The sequence below is a fragment of the Populus nigra genome, chromosome 3, assembly GCF_951802175.1.
Source record: "Populus nigra chromosome 3, ddPopNigr1.1, whole genome shotgun sequence".
NCBI lineage: Eukaryota > Viridiplantae > Streptophyta > Magnoliopsida > Malpighiales > Salicaceae > Populus > Populus nigra.
Window position 1 is genome coordinate 25,105,077 of NC_084854.1, and position 23,116 is coordinate 25,128,192.

At 34.2% G+C, this 23,116-nt stretch overlaps 3 protein-coding genes and 1 pseudogene across 3 annotated transcripts; 1 reads left to right on the forward strand and 3 right to left on the reverse strand.

Moving 5' to 3' along the window:
- Positions 1-4,454: 4,454 nt before the first annotated feature.
- On the reverse strand, positions 4,455-4,976 carry LOC133689484 (zinc finger protein 7-like). The gene has a single exon (XM_062109340.1). It carries the CDS (start codon positions 4,974-4,976, stop codon positions 4,455-4,457), a length of 522 nt encoding a protein of 173 aa, XP_061965324.1.
- A 3,143-nt stretch (positions 4,977-8,119) lies between these two features.
- LOC133690178 (26S proteasome regulatory subunit 6B homolog) lies at positions 8,120-12,068 on the reverse strand. The gene is made up of 6 exons (XM_062110398.1): positions 11,527-12,068; positions 10,492-10,722; positions 10,030-10,188; positions 9,712-9,864; positions 9,434-9,517; positions 8,120-8,525 (listed from the first exon to the last, which is right to left on the reverse strand). The coding sequence occupies exons 1-6, from the start codon at positions 12,001-12,003 to the stop codon at positions 8,391-8,393; spliced, it is 1,239 nt and encodes a 412-aa protein (XP_061966382.1). The 5' UTR covers positions 12,004-12,068; the 3' UTR covers positions 8,120-8,390.
- Positions 12,069-12,564: 496 nt separating this feature from the next.
- On the reverse strand, positions 12,565-15,224 carry LOC133689485 (26S proteasome regulatory subunit 6B homolog; annotated as a pseudogene).
- Positions 15,225-17,414: 2,190 nt separating this feature from the next.
- On the forward strand, positions 17,415-20,369 carry LOC133688805 (large ribosomal subunit protein cL37-like). Its single transcript, XM_062108419.1, has 3 exons — positions 17,415-17,637; positions 17,908-18,267; positions 20,008-20,369. Exons 1-2 carry the CDS (start codon positions 17,553-17,555, stop codon positions 18,246-18,248), a joined length of 426 nt encoding a protein of 141 aa, XP_061964403.1. The 5' UTR covers positions 17,415-17,552; the 3' UTR covers positions 18,249-18,267; positions 20,008-20,369.
- The last annotated feature ends 2,747 nt before the right edge of the window (positions 20,370-23,116 follow it).

The window sequence follows — 23,116 nt, forward strand, 5'->3', positions numbered from 1 at the left end:
GATATTTACACATCAAGGTTTAGTTTTCTATAAATGATTGATCGGATGCTGAAACATCTAGTCAACTAGTGACCAACTGTTTTGATTTACGCCGTCTGTCACAACCGGATGCTTCAGCATCTGATCACGGCCACAACCGGATGTTTTGACATCGACCAGATGTTTGACCGGTGTTTTAACAAATCAATAGCTCGGAATAACATATAGCTTGAGATACTGACAGTCTCAACTAGTAACCAATCAACCAAACAGCATAATCCCAAAAACACTTAATAAAAACCCCACTCCAGATGGAAAATAACAAGATATCAAAACAAGACTTGCCCTTTACATACATGCATACATACATATATATCTTAATCAATAAAATTAAGAAGAAAAGGAAAAAGATAAGAAAAAAACATACATTTTGTTGACAACTTTCTGTCTAACTTCAGGAGTCAATGCTGCTCTCCAATCCTGGCTTTGAGTCGCCATCCCTTCAACTTGAAAACCCTTAAGACCTTTTTCGTCTATCATGCAAAAACCCCACCAAAAGAACTTGAAAAAAAACACAAAAAAGACAAGCATATATTAAATAATATAATAACAGATTCAAAATAAGAAAAACAACAGAATACCAAGTCTTGATAACAGGAAAAATATCCAGAAAAAAACCCTTACAGAGCAGGGTTTTTGAAGAAAAACAAAAGATGGTATATGGTGTATACACCCTTTCGTTCTTTGAAGCAGAAGACAAGTGAGAGGGAGAAGATTTCTTAAAGTGGATATATAGATTTGGTTTTGATTCTTTGTTTTCTTTTTGGATTTTGGACAGGATAGACAAGACTGTTTTGTCAAAGGAAATCTACGAGAATTTGGGATTCGTTACGTGAAGACTTAGAGAGTGTGTAGATTTTACGAGAGAGAGAGCTGGTTACACGTTGTCTGGTGTGCACGTTATGCGACCACGAATAGGGTTGGTGCCATTCGAAGCAGCTTCTCAGCAAAAGAGTAGGTTAAGATATATCTAAAGCCCAGTGAACCTTGGGCTATACATTAAGGATATATAGCTTGCTCACTCTAGCTAGTCTCCACTTAACTATTTTCAAGATTTGAATCTAAGACATTTAAGTAAATATTTCAAATAATTAACTATATATTGATGAGGAGTTCTATTTGGGAATTTTTTTTACTATTATTATGCTCATGTGGATATGCTTGAGTTAGTATGCATGATTTAGAGGTATATCAAGATGAGATTCACTGTTTGGGTCTGGTTAATTAATGAGACGCCATTTGATTGTTAGATTGGGAAACTTATAAGTGATTATCTTTTCATAATATGGTTTTAAGAGGAAATTTATAATATATTGTTTAAGTTTTTATTGTAAATTAGGTTTTTATTTTATGTGAGTTTTAAAAGTTGTAATGGAAGTAGTACCGAATTAATTTAGTTTTTTTTTTTAATGTGTTTTGAAAGAGTCTTGTTTGGTTGTGTTCATGGCCCAAGTTCTTCACATGATTTACTACCCAAATTAATGGGGAATTAAACTCATGCTAACATGTCTTCTAAGTGTTGCTATTAACGCCATCAATTTATAGGGTTCTTTTTTTATTTTTATTTTTAAAAGGAATGCAAATATTGTTGTAGATCGATGTGATATTAATATATATAAAGTGTTTTATTAAAAAACAATTGATATGTATTCCAGTAAAGCATACAAAATAAGTAAAGACGAGGCAAATTAAAAGTTATCTCAATTATATATATTTAGGTGAGGTTCCATGCATGATAATTTGGAGATTTATCTTCAAAGTATTGAGGCATATAAGTCATGCTCTGTAGGGCTATCATGTTGCTCTTTCCAGGCAGAAGCACCAGCTCCTGAAAGATCAACACGACCAATTCTATGAGGGGGAAATTGAACAGATTGGAAAGTGAAAGTCTCCCCCTGGTTTGAAGCACCAACAGAGAGGGGCCTGCGACTTACCCAAGCTGTCTAGAGTTGGATATGAATTACGAGCACTTGCAAACCAGTAATTGTCACGCATGGAATTGGGCTGTAAGTTCATGTTAACTTGCCTAAACTAGAGATGAATGTCTTCAGGGGATGAGATCAGTTTTTATATATAAAAAATCAGGCTTGCTAACCTTTATCCAACAAGACAGACAACGAAAATCAAGTCAAAAACTGCATCTTGATTCACTGTTTTGATGTTAAAAACAACTTGATTACGTGTAAGTTAAATTCCCCAAGCTACTCCAAATAACAAGGTCTGCCAAAACTTCTTCTACCACTTTCCAGTTGCAAGCGCTTGCCATTCATATACAGTAGATTATCTATTATTTTTGAGATACACCACACAACTCTCCACTAGGTATCAAATGATCCTAAAAGGATTCCAAAAGGGTTTGCTTCAATGGCCTGTTCTCTTTTCATAACAGATCGCTCTTTTTTTGTGGGGATTTTGGTGCCCACCTGATGCCTGGGAGCTGGGAAATTTCCTATCGCAAAATTTGCAATCGTGTTGTCTCATCTCTGCAGGCTGCTTCGCATCCTCATCATTTGAGTCCTGTGAAGCCTTGGGAGAATAAGGCCCAAACAAATCCTAAAGGTCGACTTCTTTCTTTTTGGATCTCTCACCACTGAACAAGCGAAGGATCTGATTCAGGCTCCATGGTGGGTTCCTCAAGAACCTTTCCTTTCAATTTTTCTTTTGTCCTCAACATCTGTGTAGTGGATGAACCCCTCTCCATAGATTTTTTTTTAAAATAATATTCTGGATATACTTTAAGCCCTCACAATAGTATAGCTGCAAGCAAGATAAAACATTTATAGACTGAACAATGAATTCTCTTGTTTCATATATAGAAAGATATCTTAATTGCAATTGCTTGAAAAGGCAAGGTACTTAAGTACTAAATGCATGCTAATGAAGGTTTTTGAGTGTCCCCTAAGAGCATTAGTCAGCAATAATTCTCAACATTAATAAATCTACTTACAACCTTTTTTTAATAAATCAACTGACACCTTAGACTATTGCGTATCCTTAAAAGTTTTGATGTGTTAGAATTACTTTCCAAACAAGTATTTTTGTTATCTGACTCTGTGGAACTTAATTTGCCTAGTACCCCTCCACAATAAATATTTTGCATGAATTAGGTTTAACTTAATCTCTGTCGCTTGTTTTTTTTTTTCTTTTTTCGATAAAATTGGAAATTTTGCTGGTGCAAATGTTCTTCAAATTTGAATTTAATATTCCAGTCCATAAATGGTTGTTGCAGTGACCATAAAATCTGGATATGCGTTGGTCCAAATTAAGAGTATATATATGATCTTAAGGGAGAACCTAAATGTTGGTCCCACTAATCCAATGGTCTATAATATTCTGAGGTTTTTTCTTGCTGTTAATCTTTTCTCTTAATTCGTGTAATAATTTCTCGTTTAACATTTACTTATATTAACTAGCAGAAGGCTCCGGCGATGTTGTGAATGTTAAATTATTTATGATCATATTTTAAAATATTAAATATTAAGTTCAAGGAGATTTTTTTAGATGAGAAATTAATGCAAAGAAAATCAATGATAAAGACTATCTATCATTTCCAATCAAGAAAATCATCGAAATGCCATTGTTGGTAAGATGAATAGCATGGATTTATGAACTATAATAATTCATAAACAGGAGCAGAGCTAGGAAATTTCTTGAGATGAGGTTTTTCCTAGGGAGAGGCAAAACTTAAAATTTACTAGTTTTGGCCTTCAATTTTTAAATTATTCAAGGGAGAGCTAAGTTTTTTTTTTTTTTTTCAGGAGCCTGGCCGCTACCAGCCTCGCCCTTGCTCCGCCCCTAAACATAAACCTCGTAGTTTTAACAATGTAGCCACTCTTAATTAGCAGACAAATTTTTGACGGAAACATTTTAGTTACTATGTTATTTTTTATATATATATAAAAAAAAATTAGATCCACACATGTAATTTAGCTAGAAAAGAAATTAACTTAGCATGTATTATTTTCAGAAAATTGGTTTAAACCGTCATCAATGCTGTGGATTTCTTTGCTAATTAACGAATTAATGATGAGAATAAATTGGTTTATTTATCAACTTGTCCAGATGAAAATAAAATCGAACTCTCAAGGGAGGAAAAACAGAGACATGAAGGGAAGAAGAAATTCTTTTCTAAAAGGAACTGTGTATTCCGAATTACAAATTACTAACAATGATGTAATAAGAAATCTTAAGTAGTTTTCTTGTTGTTTGCTGTAGTAGATCAGTTTTTTTTTTCTTTTTTATATCGCTTGTATTTCTCTTTGACTATTCGCTTTATGGCCTTCTTAATATACTCTCGATGATTATAAAAAAAAAAAAACAAATTACTAACAAGGAAAGAAACAAGAGATGGACAAGACAAGTATAAGATGCATATAATATGCTTATTAAAGACTGAGAGAAATATTGGATATTAATCAAAGCTTAAGTGACAACTCAAGCCCTTTGCCCTCTTCCTTCTGCTTCAGAGAAGTGCTGGTAGAACCCCCAAGGTCGACGGCATTAGGAACCATGCTAGCCAAAGATTGAAGCCCTCCATCTTGCAGTTGCTGCAATCTAGGCTGATGGTTCATAATAGAAGCCCTTGATAGCCCCGAATAATGGCCACCATTGGCAATAGCACCACCACGGAACCAGTGGTTATAGGCCGGTTTATGAATCATAGAGCTCATATCCACACCTAGGGTTTTTCCAAGAGAAGGATAATGCATAGCACCACCATTGTCTCTCTTCTCTATGGCTCTCTCCCGTTTATGGGCATTTTGATGCCCTCCTAAGGCTTGTGAGGTGGAGAACTTGTTCTTGCAATACTTGCATCTGAACATTCTCTTACCTCCATTTGATTTTACCTCAAAGAAATCCATCAAATTCAGATCAAGGTTATTTGATCCATTATTATCCATATTCTCAGAAGCCCTATTTCGCTCAAGAGAAGACATGGCAAGAGTACTGATAACAAAGGTTTTACGCTAATAATGAAGTGAGAATTTGGGTGTGGCCTTGAAAGACATGAGGGTGTGTGGTATATATTGTGGAAGAACTAATATCATATCTTCCATGCATGGAAGTGTATCTCATATTGCATGTATCCATCAAGATTACACACACACACACAAATCAAGTTGGATAACCTGTTATTTACTTTAATTACTGGATCTATCTTTTTTAATTTTATATATATATATATATATAAAAGAGGAAGTCTATATAAACGAAGATATGATTGTTATATTTGGTGGATTCTGGATTTGACTAGATTTGATTTTTCTCTCGTACATGTATGTATGTACATGTACACGTAACTAATTACTATTTGTGCAATATAAACTTTTTCATGTTTTTCTAAGTATATATGTCATACAAGGACATATATTTTGGTTCTAAAATCTTTTATAATTATGCAAACAAGTCCTAGATAAGAAATTTCACTATTTTTCTTAATATGTTTTTCCCTTGCAACATTCAGATAATTATATAGGTAATGAATAAAATTACAAAAAGTGTCAAATCTAGTAAATTAGTATTACTTGTTACATTTAAAGATTTGGGACCAGGTGACCCCCACTTTCTTTTTCTTTTTTCATTTTCAAAGTTTTTCTTCCTTTTAATTCAGTCCTTATTATGACCTAATTAGCTGGAATTAATTTTGAAGTTATAATAAAATTACCAAATTAAATTCAAGTTTTTCATTTTCAAACACTGAAATGTCAAACACAATGGAAAATCAAGTTTGATATTAAATTCTTGGTGATTTTTATTTTGGTCTAAAAATTTATTATGTTTATTTTTCAGTTTTTGAATGAGAGAGACAACCTTGCTAAAAAATAATAGTAGAGAGAGAAAGAGTAATTAGTTGTGATTTTTAAAATCATAATTGCCAAGTTTTTTTTTTATAAAAAAAACACTATTGTTTTATAATTAAATAAAACAATTTAAAGAGCTACACACGCGAATATCTTGACATGTATTTTTATCTCAACTTTCTAATTTAATTTTTGGTTTAAAATCAATATATTTATTATTATTATTATTATTATTATTATATATTGACACATAATTCTCTATTTGCTTTATGTTCACACACATCAACTTTTTATTTTACAATGAAATTTTTTCTTGTTGAGATAAATTTTAAAACTAATTTGTATTTTTAGATTTAATAACAATATCAAAAAATTTTCTGTAATATAAATATTTTTTTAAATTTAATTTCTTTTTGATCTGCTCAAAATATAGTACGAGCCATGCAAACTAGTAGTATCTGAGTAAATTACTTAGGATTGAAGTTTTTTAACATATTTAGTAAATGTTTTATTTTTTATTTATTGATATTCACTTTCAAGCTATATTCAATAAATTGTGCTCAGTTGGAATAATTTCTAAACAAATTATTTAGGATAGAGGGTTTTTAACTTAATATTTTCCTAGTGATGGGCCGTTTTCTGGTATATAGATCATTAGGCCACCTATCATCCCTTATAGAAATACACTAAATGGTTTGGAAATTATATTGAAGCTCTGCAACATTTTTCATACACTCATATTATGGCCAACTTTATGTTCAACTAGCTTTGATTTGTTAACTAATTATAGGATTGAAATGACCAAAATAGAAAAAACAGGTAAAATAAATTGCAACTTCAAATTGTGCACACAAAAATTTAATTTAATCCTTATACTTTGCAATTTTTTTTCGGTTCCTTTAGTTTTTGTAATTTTATTTTAGTCTAGAGCTTTATTTGTTTTTTCAGTCCATGATTTGAGAGAAAAAAGAAAGTCGTATGATCTTGATGAGAGAGAGAGAGAGAGAGAGAGAGAGATGGTTGACATCGATTTAAGCCACAAAAATATCGATTTTGATGTCAATGAGTTTTATTCAATAAAAAGAGTCTCACTTAAGTGTTTTTGTGGCCTTCTCATTGCTTGGAATGATATATTTAAACTCAAGAAATTGTTTGGTTTGGGGTGATTTTAGGTTTGTGGACTTGTTTTTGAGTTATTTGAAGTGATGTGTAAGTTTATCAAGATGTATAAAATGTTTTTATAGGTATTTTAAGTTTAAAACAGGTTTCTAGGTTAAATAACCTACAACCTTAATTTTTCTACCACCATTATTGGTAAAATTTGAGGAGAAGTAAGTGACTTTTCATCTACTTATTATTTTTTAAAAAAATATCATCTCCCCCTTAGAAGAGAAAAAAGAATTGCTAGCCTATACTCACACGTCTAGGTTTTTTTTGGTTGAGCATTGGTTTTTTTTTCTTTTATTTTTTTTTGTATTCCAATCTTATCCTTCATAGTTAAGCTTTTATTGAATTTTTTTATTGGCTTATTATTTTTTAATTTAAAAAAATTATTATGATGTTTTTTTTAATGTAACACTTTAATTTTTAGTTTGTTTATAAATAAGATTTTAATTTTTTTTTCTTGATATTAGGAGTCATTCTTTATGTGTAATCTCTACTTAAATTTTATTCAATCGCTTTTTTAAGTGTATTTTTGTATATATTATCGTTTTATTAAATAAAAATTAATTCAAATAAATTAATTTATAGAATATAATGGAGTTGATGAATTGTTTTTTGAGATCAAACATTATATTCATATCTATTTCTCAATTTTTCATTTTAATTTTTGATTAAATATCATTTAGTTTTTACTTGATTGTCATATAAAATAATTATACATATATTTTTTAATATGTATAACATTGTATAATATTTTTTTTTCTTTTGATTTTATTCAATCACTTGTATACATGTTATAAAATTAAATATTTTGAATTATATTTATTTCTTGATTTTTTCAATTTAACTTTTAGTTATCATTAACAATTTTTTTTTATATTTATTGAAATTGATATTTATTTTTTTGTGTTGAAAAAACAATTATCTACATGGATTTGATAGCTATTACTTTTTCAATCACTGATTCACTGTGATAACATGATATACAAAAACTCTGAATTATTGATATATAAATGAAATAATAGATATGGAAACTCGTATTGCTTTCTTTACATTTTCTTGCAGTTCCATCATGTTTTTTCATTTGCAAAAATGAAATAGCATATAAGAAAAACTTTACACCACTAAAAGTTTTTTTTTTCATTTTCTAAACAATAATGTCAAAACAGGAAACATGCCTGGAGCTGAAGCGAGAAAATGACTCCAAATGTAATATAAAATGAATCTAAATTGGGGGGTGGGTGGGGGGATCGTCCCCTACGCCCACAATGCAATCTGCTTCTCAATAACGAGCAGAACAAACATCAAAGGTGCACAGATTGTTTACGCCAACACAACTTCCCCAGCCAGAGCACATTGATTGTCACGCGTGTGTGCTTCCAGATCTCACTTGTAGAACTCAAAGTCAGTGTCAGGCTTCTTCACATTGGTTCGGTAGCCTTTCTCGAAGTCCTTGGGGAGAATGACATACCTGTTCTTGCGTACTGCATGCATGCCTGCTTCTTGGCAGATAGCTGCGATCTGTAAAATTGCCATTCAATTGCAAGTCACTGTTAGAAATTTAGTCAGAGCCAAAAAATAACAGAGGGATGGGGAGGGGAATTGATGGAAAACAATGAAATCAAAAAAATACTAATAGGCTCTAACCCTCCCTCCCTGTTTGGAAGGGCAGTAGCTTCCACTTTTGAGGTGCTTTCCAAAAGTACAATTACTTGAAAAAATCAAAGTGTTTTTTTTATGATTTTGTTGTACTAATATCAAAAATAAAAAACAAATCTGATAAAAATTATTTTGATATATTTTCAAATGAAAAGTACTTTTGAAAAGCACCATGTATCACAATACCAAATACCTAATCTCCATCTTAAACCACTGTTAAAAATCGTAACAGACAAGCCAAGGGCCCAAGGGAGAAGAGCTGGCCATACATTGAAAAGTTAATAAAGTTCCAAATGCAAAGCCACAATTATCCAACAAAATATAAGGATACATCACCCTAATCCAAAAGCTTTTGCTGCATCACATTGCTTTTAGTGCAATTTTCTGGTAGGATCACTACATAATGCAAGAGTTTTATGAAGTGTAATTACCAGCATTATCCTCTCATTTCCTTGACAAATAGCATCTTGCAAGAAATTATTAGCTTGCCATAAAGACATCTACTAATTCTTACGACCTTATCCATAACATAATCCAAATCAAAATATACTGTTTTAACATCATATCCAATCTATGATTTCTACAAGCCTTCCTCTCTCTCTCTCTCTTTTCCCAAATACAACCCAAAACCTGAATAATCATAAGATCTCCATAGGGGAGTAGCACTAAAGAAATCAGGTGAAATAAAACATGCAAAATGAATAGGACATAAAATGAAGGGATTTCAAAACAAAACAAGTTGCTAACAATAAATTGCAAGACCTACTAACCTCGGCAGCACTAATTTTATCAGGTCGAGACACATAATCCTCCATGTCCACCTCATCACTTAAATTCATTTTAGCGGTGCAAACCTGTATAAAAACAAACCAACTCAGCCAATTTAACTGGTATTGAACCAGAGATCAGAACGCCAATATATTGTGAAATAAGGTGATGAGAAACAACAGCATCAGAGCATAAGAGGAGGTTCAAAACAGACAGAATCATCAATCTTACAAGATAAGAGAAACAACATATTGCCACTTGAAACACAAAAAGAAATTACCTGGAAAACAAGCCTCTTTTGCCGTCTATCAGGCAAAGGAAATTCAATTTTCCGGTCAAGTCTTCCGGGACGCAGAAGAGCAGGGTCCAAAGTGTCAGCCCTATTAGTTGCCATTATGACCTTAACATTTACCGTCTGATCAAACCCATCCATCTACAGCAGAATTCAATCATGAACAAAAGTTCAGAATTGGTCAACCAACATAACAAGCACATAATCAAGAAGTTATTTAAGTAAAAAGACAAGAGTTACATGCCAGACCACCAGTATATGTTGAGTGTGAATTACATAAAGATTTTCATCACTCATCACTCGTACCTGATTCAGTAGTTCCATCAGAATACGCTGAACTTCTCTATCAGCTCCAGTTTGAGCGTCAAACCTAGCAGTAGCAATAGCATCTACCTCATCAATAAAAATAATTGCTGGGGCGTTCTCTTTAGCAAGACGAAAAACATCACGAACCATGCGGGGTCCCTGGAATAAAAGAAGGGAAAAAATATGTTATATTGCAGTGCATATGTAGGCAATCATCACCAACTGCTTAAGACAATGATTCTGCTTTTAATTACTCAGATGCTTATCACTTAAGAAAACATTAAAAAAGGTGGATATGATACAAGAATGAATGATATGGTTCTATCTATATCAGGACAGAAAACTAGTTCAGATGCTTGGAACTTTCATAAGAAGTGCCAAAACATGGAAACAAATTTAACACATAAGAGTGCTGATGATAACTCAAAATACTTGAGCAGGACAGGAACATGCAAAACATACCTCACCCAGATACTTCTGAACAAACTCAGAGCCAACAACTCTAATAAAGGCTGCAGTTGTATGATTAGCAACAGCCTTGGCGAGCATAGTTTTTCCAGTTCCAGGTGGACCATAGAGCAACACACCACGAGGGGGGTCAATGCCAATTTGTTTGTAAAGTTCATGGTGAGTCAGTGGCAACTCAACCGCCTCACGAATTTCCTGCTTTTGAATGTCACATCCTCCAATGTCCTGGCAATACCATAGAAGAAAAGGGGAACATGTGTGAGTTGAGGTTGAGTTCTTAAACTCAAACAAGAAACTAAAGAACACAACAATATTAATATTCAGCTTGCAGCCTATGTCACTTGATCACTAGTGCAAGAACATGCTAAGAATCAAAATACAAGCAGTTCTCTAGATCTCAGTAGTACAAAAATCCCGAACCAACAATCAAAAATCAGAAAACTTAAGGCCCTAGCTAATTAAGCTGCAACAAAAGTACAAAAAAACTAATCAAGCTGCAACAACCACAAATAATAAAGCATCATTTTTCAAAACCTCAAATTCAAACCCCTAGCTAATTAGTCACCACTTTGGGAATACAACAAAACAATCTAAAAAAACAAATTTTCAAACCCTAACTACAGAACCCCTAGCTACTCGAACACCAAATTAGTAACTAAAAACACCCAAACCCCAAAACCTAAAAAAACCAAATTTTCAAAACCCTAGCTACAGAACCCCTCTACTCAAACACCAAATTAGTAACTCAAAAATCCCAAAACCCACCAAAACTAAAATTAAACTTGAACCTTATATTATTAAGTAACTAACATCAACTTCACTAAATATAGAAACTCATAAACCAAATTCCAAACCCTAACCTCAAAATCCCAATTCAAAACAAACCCTAATTTCAAAAATTGAACTCTAGCAAACAAAGAGAAAACTACGCTTAACCCCAACTTACCAAACCTAGCTAATCAAATCACAAAATCACCAATTTTAGAAACCCCAAATCCAAAAACCCACAAAAAAAACTTTTTCACTTACATTGTAAGTAACATCAGGTTTCTCACTCTGACTAAGCAGAGAAATACTAGAATCAGCCTCAGGTGGCAAAACATCAACAAGAGCATTCGAATGCCGATGCAAAGCCACAGAAGCCGACGGCTTCAACAATTCCCTATCAATCGTACTCAAAATCCTCACATAATAATTCGAACCCGTAGTAGACCCAACAATCCCATTTGTCTGATCCACCATCTCCATAAACTGCCCGATTACAAGCGGCACCGACTGGATCCGCTTCACCTCTTCTTGCGCACGAAGTAGCTCTCGCTTCAGATTCTTCTGCTCATCCTTGACATACTCCTCTTGTATGTCGATGAATTCTAGCTGTCGTTGCAGAGATTTTAAGCGGCTGTAGAGGTCGTCGTCTTCCGTGGGTACTGTTGTTGGGTCGGGTACAAGGTCCGATCTTGGCTCCACCGTCGGGGCGGGTCTCGGGTCAAGTACCATTGTCGACATGATGCGTTGATTGAGAGAGAGAGAGAGAGAGAGAGAGAGAGAGGGCTGGGGTGCAAAGCAAGAAATCTGAGAATGTTTTATTTATAAACGGAGAAGGAGATTCTGTAAGGTTTTAGATGGGCTGGGGGGGAAGTCTTTGGATGTTAATGGGCTTTGAGTTTAGATTCAGGCCTTAGTGTTGTTGGATGGGCTTTGTTAATTTCATTTTTTTGATATATTTATAGTAATGATAAAATAATTAATAATTAGTGCTACTGATTTTATTTCTCAACGTTGAGTGGATACCATAGGTAAATGATTGAATTATGAGCTCCAAGGGAGAGTAAGTTAATTCAGTTAATTTTTTTAAAAAAAACATAAACCTTATGAACTTCGAGTAAATTAATTGAATTATCTAGAATATTTATAAAAACTAATATAAAATTAAATGAATTAAATAGATCTTTTAAATTTTTAAATAATTATAATTAGAGAATAAAAAATGATTTTATTTCGGTTCTAAAATATAAAAATGCTAAATTGTTTTCTTATAATTTCAATTTCTTTGATGAATATATAGAAATCGAAGTCGGTTTTGGGTTTCTTCACATTGGTTCGATACCCTTTCTCAAAGTTCTTTATGAAGTATGACATACCTGTTCTTGCGCACTGCAAGCATGCCTGCTTCTTGACAAATAGCTGCAATCTGCCCATATCAATTCAATCAGACAATTTAGTCAAATCAATTTAGCACATCTATTTGCTCCTTAATAGTTCCTTGGCGGAGCAGCAATGGAGGAATTCGGAAGAAGTATGAGAGCAAAAAACGGCAGCAGCAGCAGCTGCTGCTACGAATAAAACAGCAACACCAACTAACCTCAGCAGGACTAATTTTGTCAGGCCGAGTAATATAATCCTCCAAGTCTACCTCATCACTCAGATTCATTTTAGCAGTGCAAACCTGTACAAAAGTAAACTAACTTCAAATCTTCTTAAGACATTATTAAATGTTCCGAAACGAAACTTTTCATCAGGCAAAGGAATGGAGGAAGAATTTCAAATAGGATCAAACAAAACTGCACCATGCAGAAGAAATAGAGAATTACCTGGAAAATAAGCCTCTTTTGCTGCCTATCAGGCAAAGGAAATTCAATCTTTCGGCAGGGTCCAATGTGTCTGCCCGATTAGTCGCCATTATGACCTTAACGTTTACCGACTGCTCGAAACCATCCATCTACAGCACAATTCAATCATGGTAAAATGTCAAAACGATGTCAACAAGACAACGAACAGAACATGTACATGAACAAGCTAGTTGTGGTCAATTACAGAACTTTTAGAACATATTATAGCAGGATTTCACATGCCATCTACAGTATCTATTATGTTTCCACTATACAAAATTTTTCTTAGCACAAACCTGACTCAAGATTTCCATCAGGATTCGCTCAACTTCTCTATCAGCGCCTCTTTGAGAATCGAACCTAGCAGTAGCAATAGCATCAACCTCATCAATAAAGATGATTGCAGGAGCATTCTCTTGCAAGCCTAAAAATATCGCCAACCATCCGAGGGCCCTGAAGTAAAACAAAACAAAAATAAATAAATCTGTCACGACTTCTGCAACTAATGTTTAATGGAGCAGGAAAAAGCTTTATGAGCATTCAAGACATGCCTGGCCGAGATACTTCTGAACAAACTCAGAGCCATTGACTCTAATGAACGCTGCAGTTGTATTATTTGCTACAGCCTTGGCCAGCATAGTTTTTCCAGTTCCAGGAGGACCATAAAACAAAACACCCCGAGGTGGGTCGTCGATGCCGATTTGTTTGTAGAGTTCATGGTGAGTCAGTGGCAACTCAACTGCCTCACGAATTTCGTTCTTCTGAATGTCACATCCTCCAATATCCTGTAAACCAAAATCAAAAGAAATTGTCAGGTAAGAATAAATCCTTAAAATCCCTAGGGGTAGGACGAGTGAGATACTTCCTAAAAACTGAACCAGACCGATGTGGGGGCACAAGATGACTCGAGAATATCTTACGCTATAATTGACATCAGGCTTCTCGCTAAGGCTAAGAAGGGATATCCTAGAATCAACTTGAGGAGGCAAAACATCAACAAGAGCATGCGAGTGATGAAGATGCAGCGCAACGGAAGCTGATGGCGTTGACAACTCCCTGTTAATCGTACTCAAAACCCAAACCAAAGATTCCTTATAACCAGTGCTGGACTTAACAATGGCATTATTTTCATCAACCATGTTTATAAACTGGCCCACAGCAAGCGGCACAGACTGAATCCGCTTGATTTCTTCCTTTCCATGGACTAACTCTTGCCTTAAATCTTTATATCATTTTTTACGTTATCTTCTCGGATATTCATGAACTCCACCTGCTTTTGGCATGATTTTAAGTTGCTGTAGGGGTCGACTTCCTTGGATTCATTATTGGCTGCTCGCTTCTGTCTGGCTAGCTCGAGTTCTTTATAGCTCCTGCCTTGCGTTTAGGGTACATTAGATGATTTCTTAGCCAGAAAGAAACACAGAAAGAGAATGAGATTTTGATGGAGCATTGAGGAGGAGTAGGAGAAGAATAATATCGGAATCTGAATTCCTATAGGTTAGTGGATTGCATTAAAGGAGTCAGATGCGAGTTTTAAGTTCAACCCAATACTTTGTCAGAAAGAAGCCTGGAGTGACGGTTATCTTGCTCCGAATTCCGATAGGTTAGTGGATTGCATTAAAGGAGTCAGGTGCGAGTTCTAAGTTCAACCCAATACTTTATCAGAAAGAAGCCCGGAGTGACGGTTATCTTGCTTACAGAACCTGATCGGATTAAAGTTTAAAGAAATCAAATACTGTAGATTCATTTTTTCACTAATTATCAACCATGAGATTTTTTTTTAAAAATCATTTTTTAATTTTTTATATTTTAAGTTTAGCCTCTAATTAATTTTTATAAATCTAATTACTCTCAATTTATTTCCAAATTCATATTGTTATTCTTTAACCTATCTTTATCTCAAATATTAGGATTCAAATTAATGTATCATATTTAAGAAAATAAAACTCATCCTAATTTATTTTAATAAATAAATAATTTTTAATATCATGTAATAATTTTTTTAATAAATTAATTAACCTTGAATTTCTTCTATGATTTATCTTGAAACTAAATCAAAATAAGTTTTAAATCCCAAGTTTTCCGATTTAACCTCCCGGCGAAGCTGGGTTTAACCATTACTATCTGAACGTGCTATTTCTTTTCTGGGCAAGGTGTGTTAATATTCTAAGCTCATGGCTCTTTGTAGTTATTACAGCTTAATTAAAAAAAAATACATCTTACAATTACTGTTAGAAGCATTAATCATTATCTTAAATATTTCTTAATATCCAGTATAAGATAAACTTCTGATAGTTAAGATTAATTTTCTATCCGTATCAACAACGGTTTGGTTTACCCCAGTGTGCCTCTATATATAATTAACGTAGCCCTCTGATCCTTAAAAAAAGAAAACCCTAGCAACACAGCTTTCTTTCTCAGCTTACTCGCTGCTATTCTTTCTCATTGTTAAGATCACAAGCCTATTCTTGTTTGCACAATGCAGAACATTCTTTCTCGCTTACTTCCAGGATACAGGTTCTGCCCTACTGAGGAACAGTTGATCTGCTATTATCTATACCAGAAGGTCCGTGGATGTTTACCCAGCGAAGCCGCCACCATGATCAAGGACTACAATCTTGACGGTGGAGAAGAACCCTGGGAAATATTCAACAAGCTCGCAGGTCACAAGGAAGGTGATAATGTTCTCTATTTTTTTACAACATTGGGTAAAAAAACACTCAATTGTACTAAGAGGATGAGTAGAACTGTTGGTACTAATGGTGGTACGTGGCATGGTGGCAGCGTTGATGTAGTGAAATCTAGACGAGATAATAGAGATATTGTTATAGGAATGAGGAGAAGATTCCTTTACCAGAACCATCGACGACCAGACCAGCATGGTCGTTGGATACTGATGCAGTATGGTTCAGAATCTATTTCTGGAAACGTTGTGATCTGTAAACTTAAGATCAGTAGTGACCATGGTCTTAAAGAATCAAGAAAAAGGAAGTCGATGGATTATTCGTCAGAAGTTATTCAAAGAAATATCAATATTGATGCGGCAATCAACTCAGGACCTACAATGGCACAATTAACACATCAAGAACCGCGGCAGATTATCCAAAATCAGGAGATGTGGCCTCTGGTGGGAACTGTTTCAATTGAGGACAATGGAGGTTCCTCAGCTACTGGAGATACTTTCTATAGTATTCAGAATATGGGGCTTGAGGCGCCGGAAATTGTCAACATCGAACCTGCCTTGCGATTCCAGCCTCAGCAAGCAAACTTCATTCAAGAACCAATGATTAGTGAACATCAACAGATGGCGTTTGCAAGTTTCAGTGATAATCAGAAGGTGCTTCAGTCAGAAGCTGTCTTTGATGGTTATGGAAGGAGCCAGAATATTGTTGAGAGTTTCTACGAGCATCCAATAATCAGCTTTGAACCTATAACACCGCTCGCCGAAGAATCTATCATCATCGAAAATGAGGAGACCATGGGGCTTGCAACTTTCTCTACAGAAGATTATTTTGAGAATGGAGCAGCAACCGTCAACATTGAGCCAACGACAGCTAATGAAAATCAACAGATGGCGCTTGCAAGCTACAATGGTGATGAAGGGGTTTGTCCGGCTGGTGATAATGCGGTAACTACTGAGGATGCAGCACCAGCAGTGAGTGCTATCCCTGTTATGGATGCTGGCTTGATCGAGTACTTGAAGAATGAGACCAACTGGTTTGCTAATTTCTAAGCATTGTTAATGGAGGAGGAGGATTCCTACCTAGATTACCAGATTTAAGGAGCTTATGGTCACGAAGATGGAAACCTATTTCTCTATGGAGTATTGATTTTCCACGCAGTTTTTAATTTTTTTAATGTATAGTATTATTAGTTAAACAAAAGCTGTAAACTTTTATTTACCCATCAATCAATATATTAGTATTTTTCTTCTTTGTTGTGTTTATTATTATTATTATTTGTTTTAAAATTATTCATCATATTTTTTTTTATTAACATGAAATATACTAAAAAATATTAAAACCTGATTTGATTTTTTATTTTTAAAAATAAGATTTTTTTTACTAATATGGGTTAAATTATTTTATTTTTTAATATAAATAAATTTTAAAATTAATTTGGTTAAGATGTTGTTTGTTTTTGTATTTTAAAAAAATTAAAATATTATTTTTTAAATTAATATTTGTTTAGTAATTTTAGATTATTTTAATGTGTAATATTAAAAATAATTTTTCAAAAATAAAAAAATAATTTTAATATATTTTTAAATAAAAAAATATTTTAAAAAGTCTAAACACACTCCCCAAACTGATCAACTTGATCATGGGTCATCCCGCAGTTTAGCTGATAGATTTTAATTGGACTGTTTCTTTCCTTCCTTCTTTATCTAGGGTTTATGTGATTGCAAATTAGGATTTCCGAGAAAGAGCAAGCAAACAATTACAAATGGCTCTTCGTGTCTCTGTACCAATTTCCTCTTCATCTTCTTTATATGGCGTTCCATCAACCAGGGTCACTCTTGGTCTCCCATGTAAGTCTCTCTCTATCGCCAATTTTAGCTCCTACTCTGTTCGTAGGAAAGATGATGAAAAGGGAAAACAGGGGGCTTGGTGAAGAAAATGGAAAGGAATATTTTTTTTCCTTTTTGGGTTTTCTTTCAAACACGATTTGTGCATTTTCCATTGTTTGGTTGAACTTGTAGATTTTAGGTATCCTGGTTTTGCCTCATCCAATTTCCTTTCAGTGCCTACTTTTGGTTTTATTTATACTCTGAAATCCATGGATTGGTACTGGTTTTCAGCTTGCAGGCTACCCATTGGTGTGCTCTCAAAGTCTTTTGATGGAATTTGCTTAAGCACCCCCGTGGGAAAGGGTTTAATGACAGTTAAGGCGTTGTCTGACAGTAAGGGGACAAGTCCAGATAGTGGGCAACCTGTGTCTGAAAGTGATGATGAAGAGGAGGATGTGGTTCTTGATAAAATTCCTTTGGATTCAAAGCTGCAGCTGAAGCTTGAGCACAAGATGAAGATGAAGTTGGGGAAGAAGATAAGGCTTAGGAGTAAGAAGCTTGATCGGAAGCGAGGGATGAGGAAGAGGGGACAGTGGCCACCATCAAAAGTAAACAAGTTGAAGAATGTCTAAACTGCCTGTTGTTTTGCAGGTGCATTTCCTATCTCAAATAATGATCTAAAATTTGCAGGTTTCTCTTTTGTATTCTATAGAGTTGATTTGTTTATGAAGTCTTGTAAATGTGGATTGATTGATGTCCACGTGTCATGGAATTGAATCAGAGATCATGGAGATTTTTGCTTGGGCTTCTTTTCATGATAATTGATAGCTAACATTAACTTGTTTGTCTGTAATCTTTTGTTAATTGTGCAGTGTTTTTGTTGAGTGAGTAAATCAGGTGTGATTCTTTATGAAATTTCGATGAGTTTGATTGAGTTGGTGGATGAAAAGAGGAGAAATAATCTCGTTTGTTTGAAATCAAATAGGATAGAGATTAAGACACTGAGAGATTTTCTTAGAAGAGGAAAGGTGTTCTTGAAAAAGAGAAGAACAAACTTAGAAAATAAAGAAATTATGTGGTTGTTTTAAGGGTGAACCACTAGTATTCTCTAGCTGGAAGCTTGATGGTCGTTAGGAATCTACTATAGCCATTGTGTAAATAGTTACTCTGTGATAGTAAGGCACAGAGATGAATATATATTAACTTCAGTTTGAGTCCCTCAAGACCTTTTTTTTCCTGATGTATGTGCACTCTATTATATAGCCCTATTACTATTGAACTGATCTGTGCTCATTGTCTTTCATGGATCAAATTGTGCTCAGGAAAGATCTTTGTGAAATATTTCCTAAGGAACAAATGCACTTTCTCACAAAGCTTACAAACTGTCATTCATCTGTGTTCGGTTTGCTGGACCATGATCTTCCAATCACCTCAATTCTCAAATTTATCCACTCTTTAGTCACAGCGGTTAGGTTTCACTATTGAACTGCTCTATGTTCATTGTCTTTCATGGATCAAATTGTGCCCAGGAAAGATCTTTGTGAAATATTACGTAAGGAACAAATTGACTTTCTCACAAAGCTTACAAACTGTCATTCATCTGTGTCTGGTTTGCTGCACCATGATCTTCCAATCACCTCAATTCTCAAATTTATCCACTCTTTAGTCACAGCGGTTAGGTTTAACTATTGAACTGCTCTATGTTCATGTCTTTCATGAACCAAATTGTGCTCAGGAAAGGTCTTTGTGAAATATTTCCTAAGGAACAAATGCAATTTCTCACAAAGTTTACAAACTGCCATTCATCTGTGTCCGGTTTGCTGTACCATGATCTCCCAATCACCTTAGTTCTCATATATATCCACTCTCTAGTCACAGCGGTTAGGTATCACTATTGAACTGCTCTATGCTCATTGTTTTTCACTTTCATGGCTCAAATTGTACTCAAGAAAGGTATCTATGAAATATTTCCTTATCGAACAAATGCAATTTCTCACAAAGTTTATAAACTGTCATTAATCTGTGTCCTATTTGCTGTACCATGATCTCCCAATCACCTCAGTTCTCAAATTCATCCACTCTTTAGTCACAGCCGTTGGGTATAAAGCCTTGTTTGAGGGATATTTTATTTCTCTGGTAATATTGAATAACTCCTCCAGATTCTGTCTTGGTCTTATTCTCAGTAGGAAATTGTTCAGCAAAAAACCATTTCTTTCTCCTTTGTATGAAGTTTAAAAAACCCCAGAATTCAACAAAAAGAGAAGACAAACTGATTATTTTTGGGCACTGGGTTCAAATGATGGAAGTTAATCTGTTCACTTTCTGACTTGTATGAGCTTTCAGTTTGAGGAAATATATTTTTCGTAACAAAATTCGTATTTGATGTAACAGATTGAGCAGATCCAGATTCCCTACAACAGAGATTCAGCAGTGCTTGTGATGTTATCCCGTCAAAAACATCCCTTCTCTTTCTGTGCAGTTTCAATGTCCATGAAGTTGGAGAATGAAGATTATAGCCGTATAAATAATACTTCAAGGAGCCCATCAAACATAAACTTTTGGCATCATCAGGCTCAGTTCCAACGCTTTTTTGTAGCCTGGACGAGCCATTGATTCCATGCTAGGCATTCTTGCCTGTTCTGTATATGTAAACTTGCCTTTAAGCACTTGTTAAGATTGTATATTCAGTACATCATGTAATTGCCATTATTTTGCTGCTTCAAATTTGTAACTAGGTAGCATGCCCTTTACCATTTTCTTGTGAGACTAAAAAAACTGGATTCCATGTGTCCCAAGCCCACTAGACCACAGACCGCCAGGTAACATGGGTTACTGTCAGGCCTTGACTCTAGCCTTCACGAGCTGAATAGAGGAATAGAACACTGTCAAGAATTCAAGATGAAGACTTACTAAGCCCAGACCCATGGTCACAGAAGCTGGACTAGCTTAGATTTGGTGGAAAGTCCAGTTGAACTTGACGATTAAGCATTTCTTTTTGTTTTAACATTATATTATTTACATTAATTCTTTTTTCAAAACAAAAAAAAAAAACTATATTATTCAACGTGTTTTTTTAAGAAAAGAAGTACTTTTTATTAATAAGAATCAGAGTACAAGTTTAGAAACAAAACCATCTTCACATGATAATTAAAATGAAAATAAAACAGAGAATCGACTCAGCCTTGATTTGGATTTTCACTGAAATTTTGTGAAAATTCCCACATCGATTTTGTTCATATACTGTAAACATGCATATGAATTTAAGCTATCTTTTGCGCTATACCATCTTCATTCAGCGTCAAACTCCTTCAAATAAACAAAAAGGATTCATAACCCCAAGAAATCGAGATTTAAAATCCTAATAAATAGGATAAACAGGGACTCGAAACAATAATTTAGATCTAAAACTATAATAACAAAGAGCTATAGACTTAAATCAATGAAGATCTAACTAGAACTCATTAATTTATTCAAAATAGAAATCCGAAGAAGATTTTGAAATTGTAAAAAAGGAGTAGAGGAAGATTTTGGACTCAGTCACTGACTAAAAATTGGCTAGCGACAGCCTTCTATGGCTAAATACCAGGTTTATTTTATTTCAAAGAGAAATAAGAATTGTTTAGAGAGATTCAACTATATATAAAAAATGTATAGGGTTTACACAACTAATAGAATAAAGCTAGCTATCCAATATCCCATAATATTTATGCTAAATTCATTTCGCAGAATAATATTAATAATTGAATAAAAAAACTCATTAAATAAATATTTTGAGATGAATAACATTATCTAAATTTCACGCTAAAAGAAAAGAAAATTTAAGTTTTGGATAATAAAAGAAAAGGGCTAAAAACAAAATGTATTTGTTGAAACATTGAAAACGTTCCGAAACTTATTTGAAAATTTTCGTCTCTCTGGTGAGAGCAAAGCTCACTTTTCTTTTTAAAAAATAAATAAATGCCATGGACAACATCATCTACTAAATTAAGATAGTAGAAATTATTTTTTATTTAAAAATATATTAAAATAATATTTTTAAAAAATTATTTTTAAAATTAACACAGATAAAATACACAAAAAAATAATAATTTAAAACATAAAATAATTTCAGAATTTTTTAAAATTACAGTTTAACGGAATGTTATACGCCAGCTAAAAAAATCAACAAAGTCTATTTATAATCCTCCCATCACTTTCCCCCTCTTCTACCTCAATGTCATCTCCTGGTACCCATCTCTCTCTTTGGATTTGCTTCATTTTTGCAGTTTTATGATCTATTCTTGCGTCAAAAATAGTTTTATTATCTATTTATAACAGAGAGAAAAATGGCAGCCCTTAAATACAAAACACAGACACAAATTCTTGCAAGAGGACTACCACAAACATCAATAACTAGACAAGGCGCTCGATCGCCAGTCCTCAAACCCCATGCAACAAAAATAAAAATGAAAAAAAGATGAACTCGTAAGCAAGAGATCTCCTTCTCAGATCTTCTAAAAGAGAGAAGTAGTTGGAACACTTCATTTCTTAACAAAAGATTTATTTATTCTATATAATAATATTGCATACTCAAACATCATACATAGGGGATTAGGGAATTAATAATATGGATATTGGAATACAGTTTTAAGGGACTACAATAATTTGTTGTCATTTATTTTAGCTGCTAGATATTGCCTTGGCTTGATAGACTTTAGGGCCAAAGGAGCGTCTGCGTAATTATTACGACAGACGCCATACCTGGTTAGCTCCTCCGTTGAAATCCCAAATCATTATTTCGAACAGGTTTAGAATGGAATAGCTCACATCCAACACCAACTCATTATTCACGTTCAAAATGGGGAAATAAGCTTTGCCGTGGCTGTCCCCAAATGTCCAACGTTGGTTAGATGACACAGGGCTACAAGAGACAACGAGGACCAAGCTTCCTTTGCTATTTCCATTGCTAGTTAGGCACAAATCTGTGTTTGCATCAATCCTTATCGAACCATCTGCGTAAAAATTCCATTTTTGTTCAGTCTTGTTCTCCACGCACTTGGCTAACTTTGGGACATATTTGTTAAATTCCAAGCAGTAGTCCCAAAGCCCGACAATGGACTTCGGTGATGGTTTTGAAACATCGGTGAAACGCCAACCTTGGCGCAAGGCATAAACATTGGTTTCCAAGGTGAGTAGGGAGCCACTTTTCCCTGACTTTGACGTCAAAACTAGTGACGAGGAGGGGTTTAGGATGGAGCCATCCTTTTGTACTTTCCAAATTGTGGCGCTAGCCTTCACCTTGTTGCAGTCAGAGATAAATACATAGCTTCCTGGACTTGTGCCGTTTGTGGCCAAACACTTGCCTTTAGATTGAATGGTTCCGTTCTTCTCCAAGCTCCATTGTTGATTCACATCTCCGTCAGATTTACACGGGTACAACTGTACTAAGTTTCCATCAAAGTAGAGTTCCAGAAACACGTCAACGCACAAATTATTTATGCCAACAATGTGTTGTGTGGAC

What these genes read in the sequence shown, in the direction of transcription:
- LOC133689484 (XM_062109340.1), bottom strand. Translation starts at nt 4,976, where the DNA reads ATGTCTTCTCTTGAGCGAAATAGGGCTTCTGAGAATATGGATAATAAT.
- LOC133690178 (XM_062110398.1), bottom strand. Translation starts at nt 12,003, where the DNA reads ATGTCGACAATGGTACTTGACCCGAGACCCGCCCCGACGGTGGAGCCA. An exon ending in TTCAGAAGTATCTGGGTGAG is followed by an intron (nt 10,189 to 10,491) that starts GTATGTTTTGCA and finishes CTTTTATTCCAG; the next exon opens with GGACCCCGCATGGTTCGTGA. An exon ending in AAAAGAGGCTTGTTTTCCAG is followed by an intron (nt 9,518 to 9,711) that starts GTAATTTCTTTT and finishes GTTTTTATACAG; the next exon opens with GTTTGCACCGCTAAAATGAA.
- LOC133688805 (XM_062108419.1), top strand. Translation starts at nt 17,553, where the DNA reads ATGGCTCTTCGTGTCTCTGTACCAATTTCCTCTTCATCTTCTTTATAT. An exon ending in GGTCACTCTTGGTCTCCCAT is followed by an intron (nt 17,638 to 17,907) that starts GTAAGTCTCTCT and finishes ACTGGTTTTCAG; the next exon opens with CTTGCAGGCTACCCATTGGT.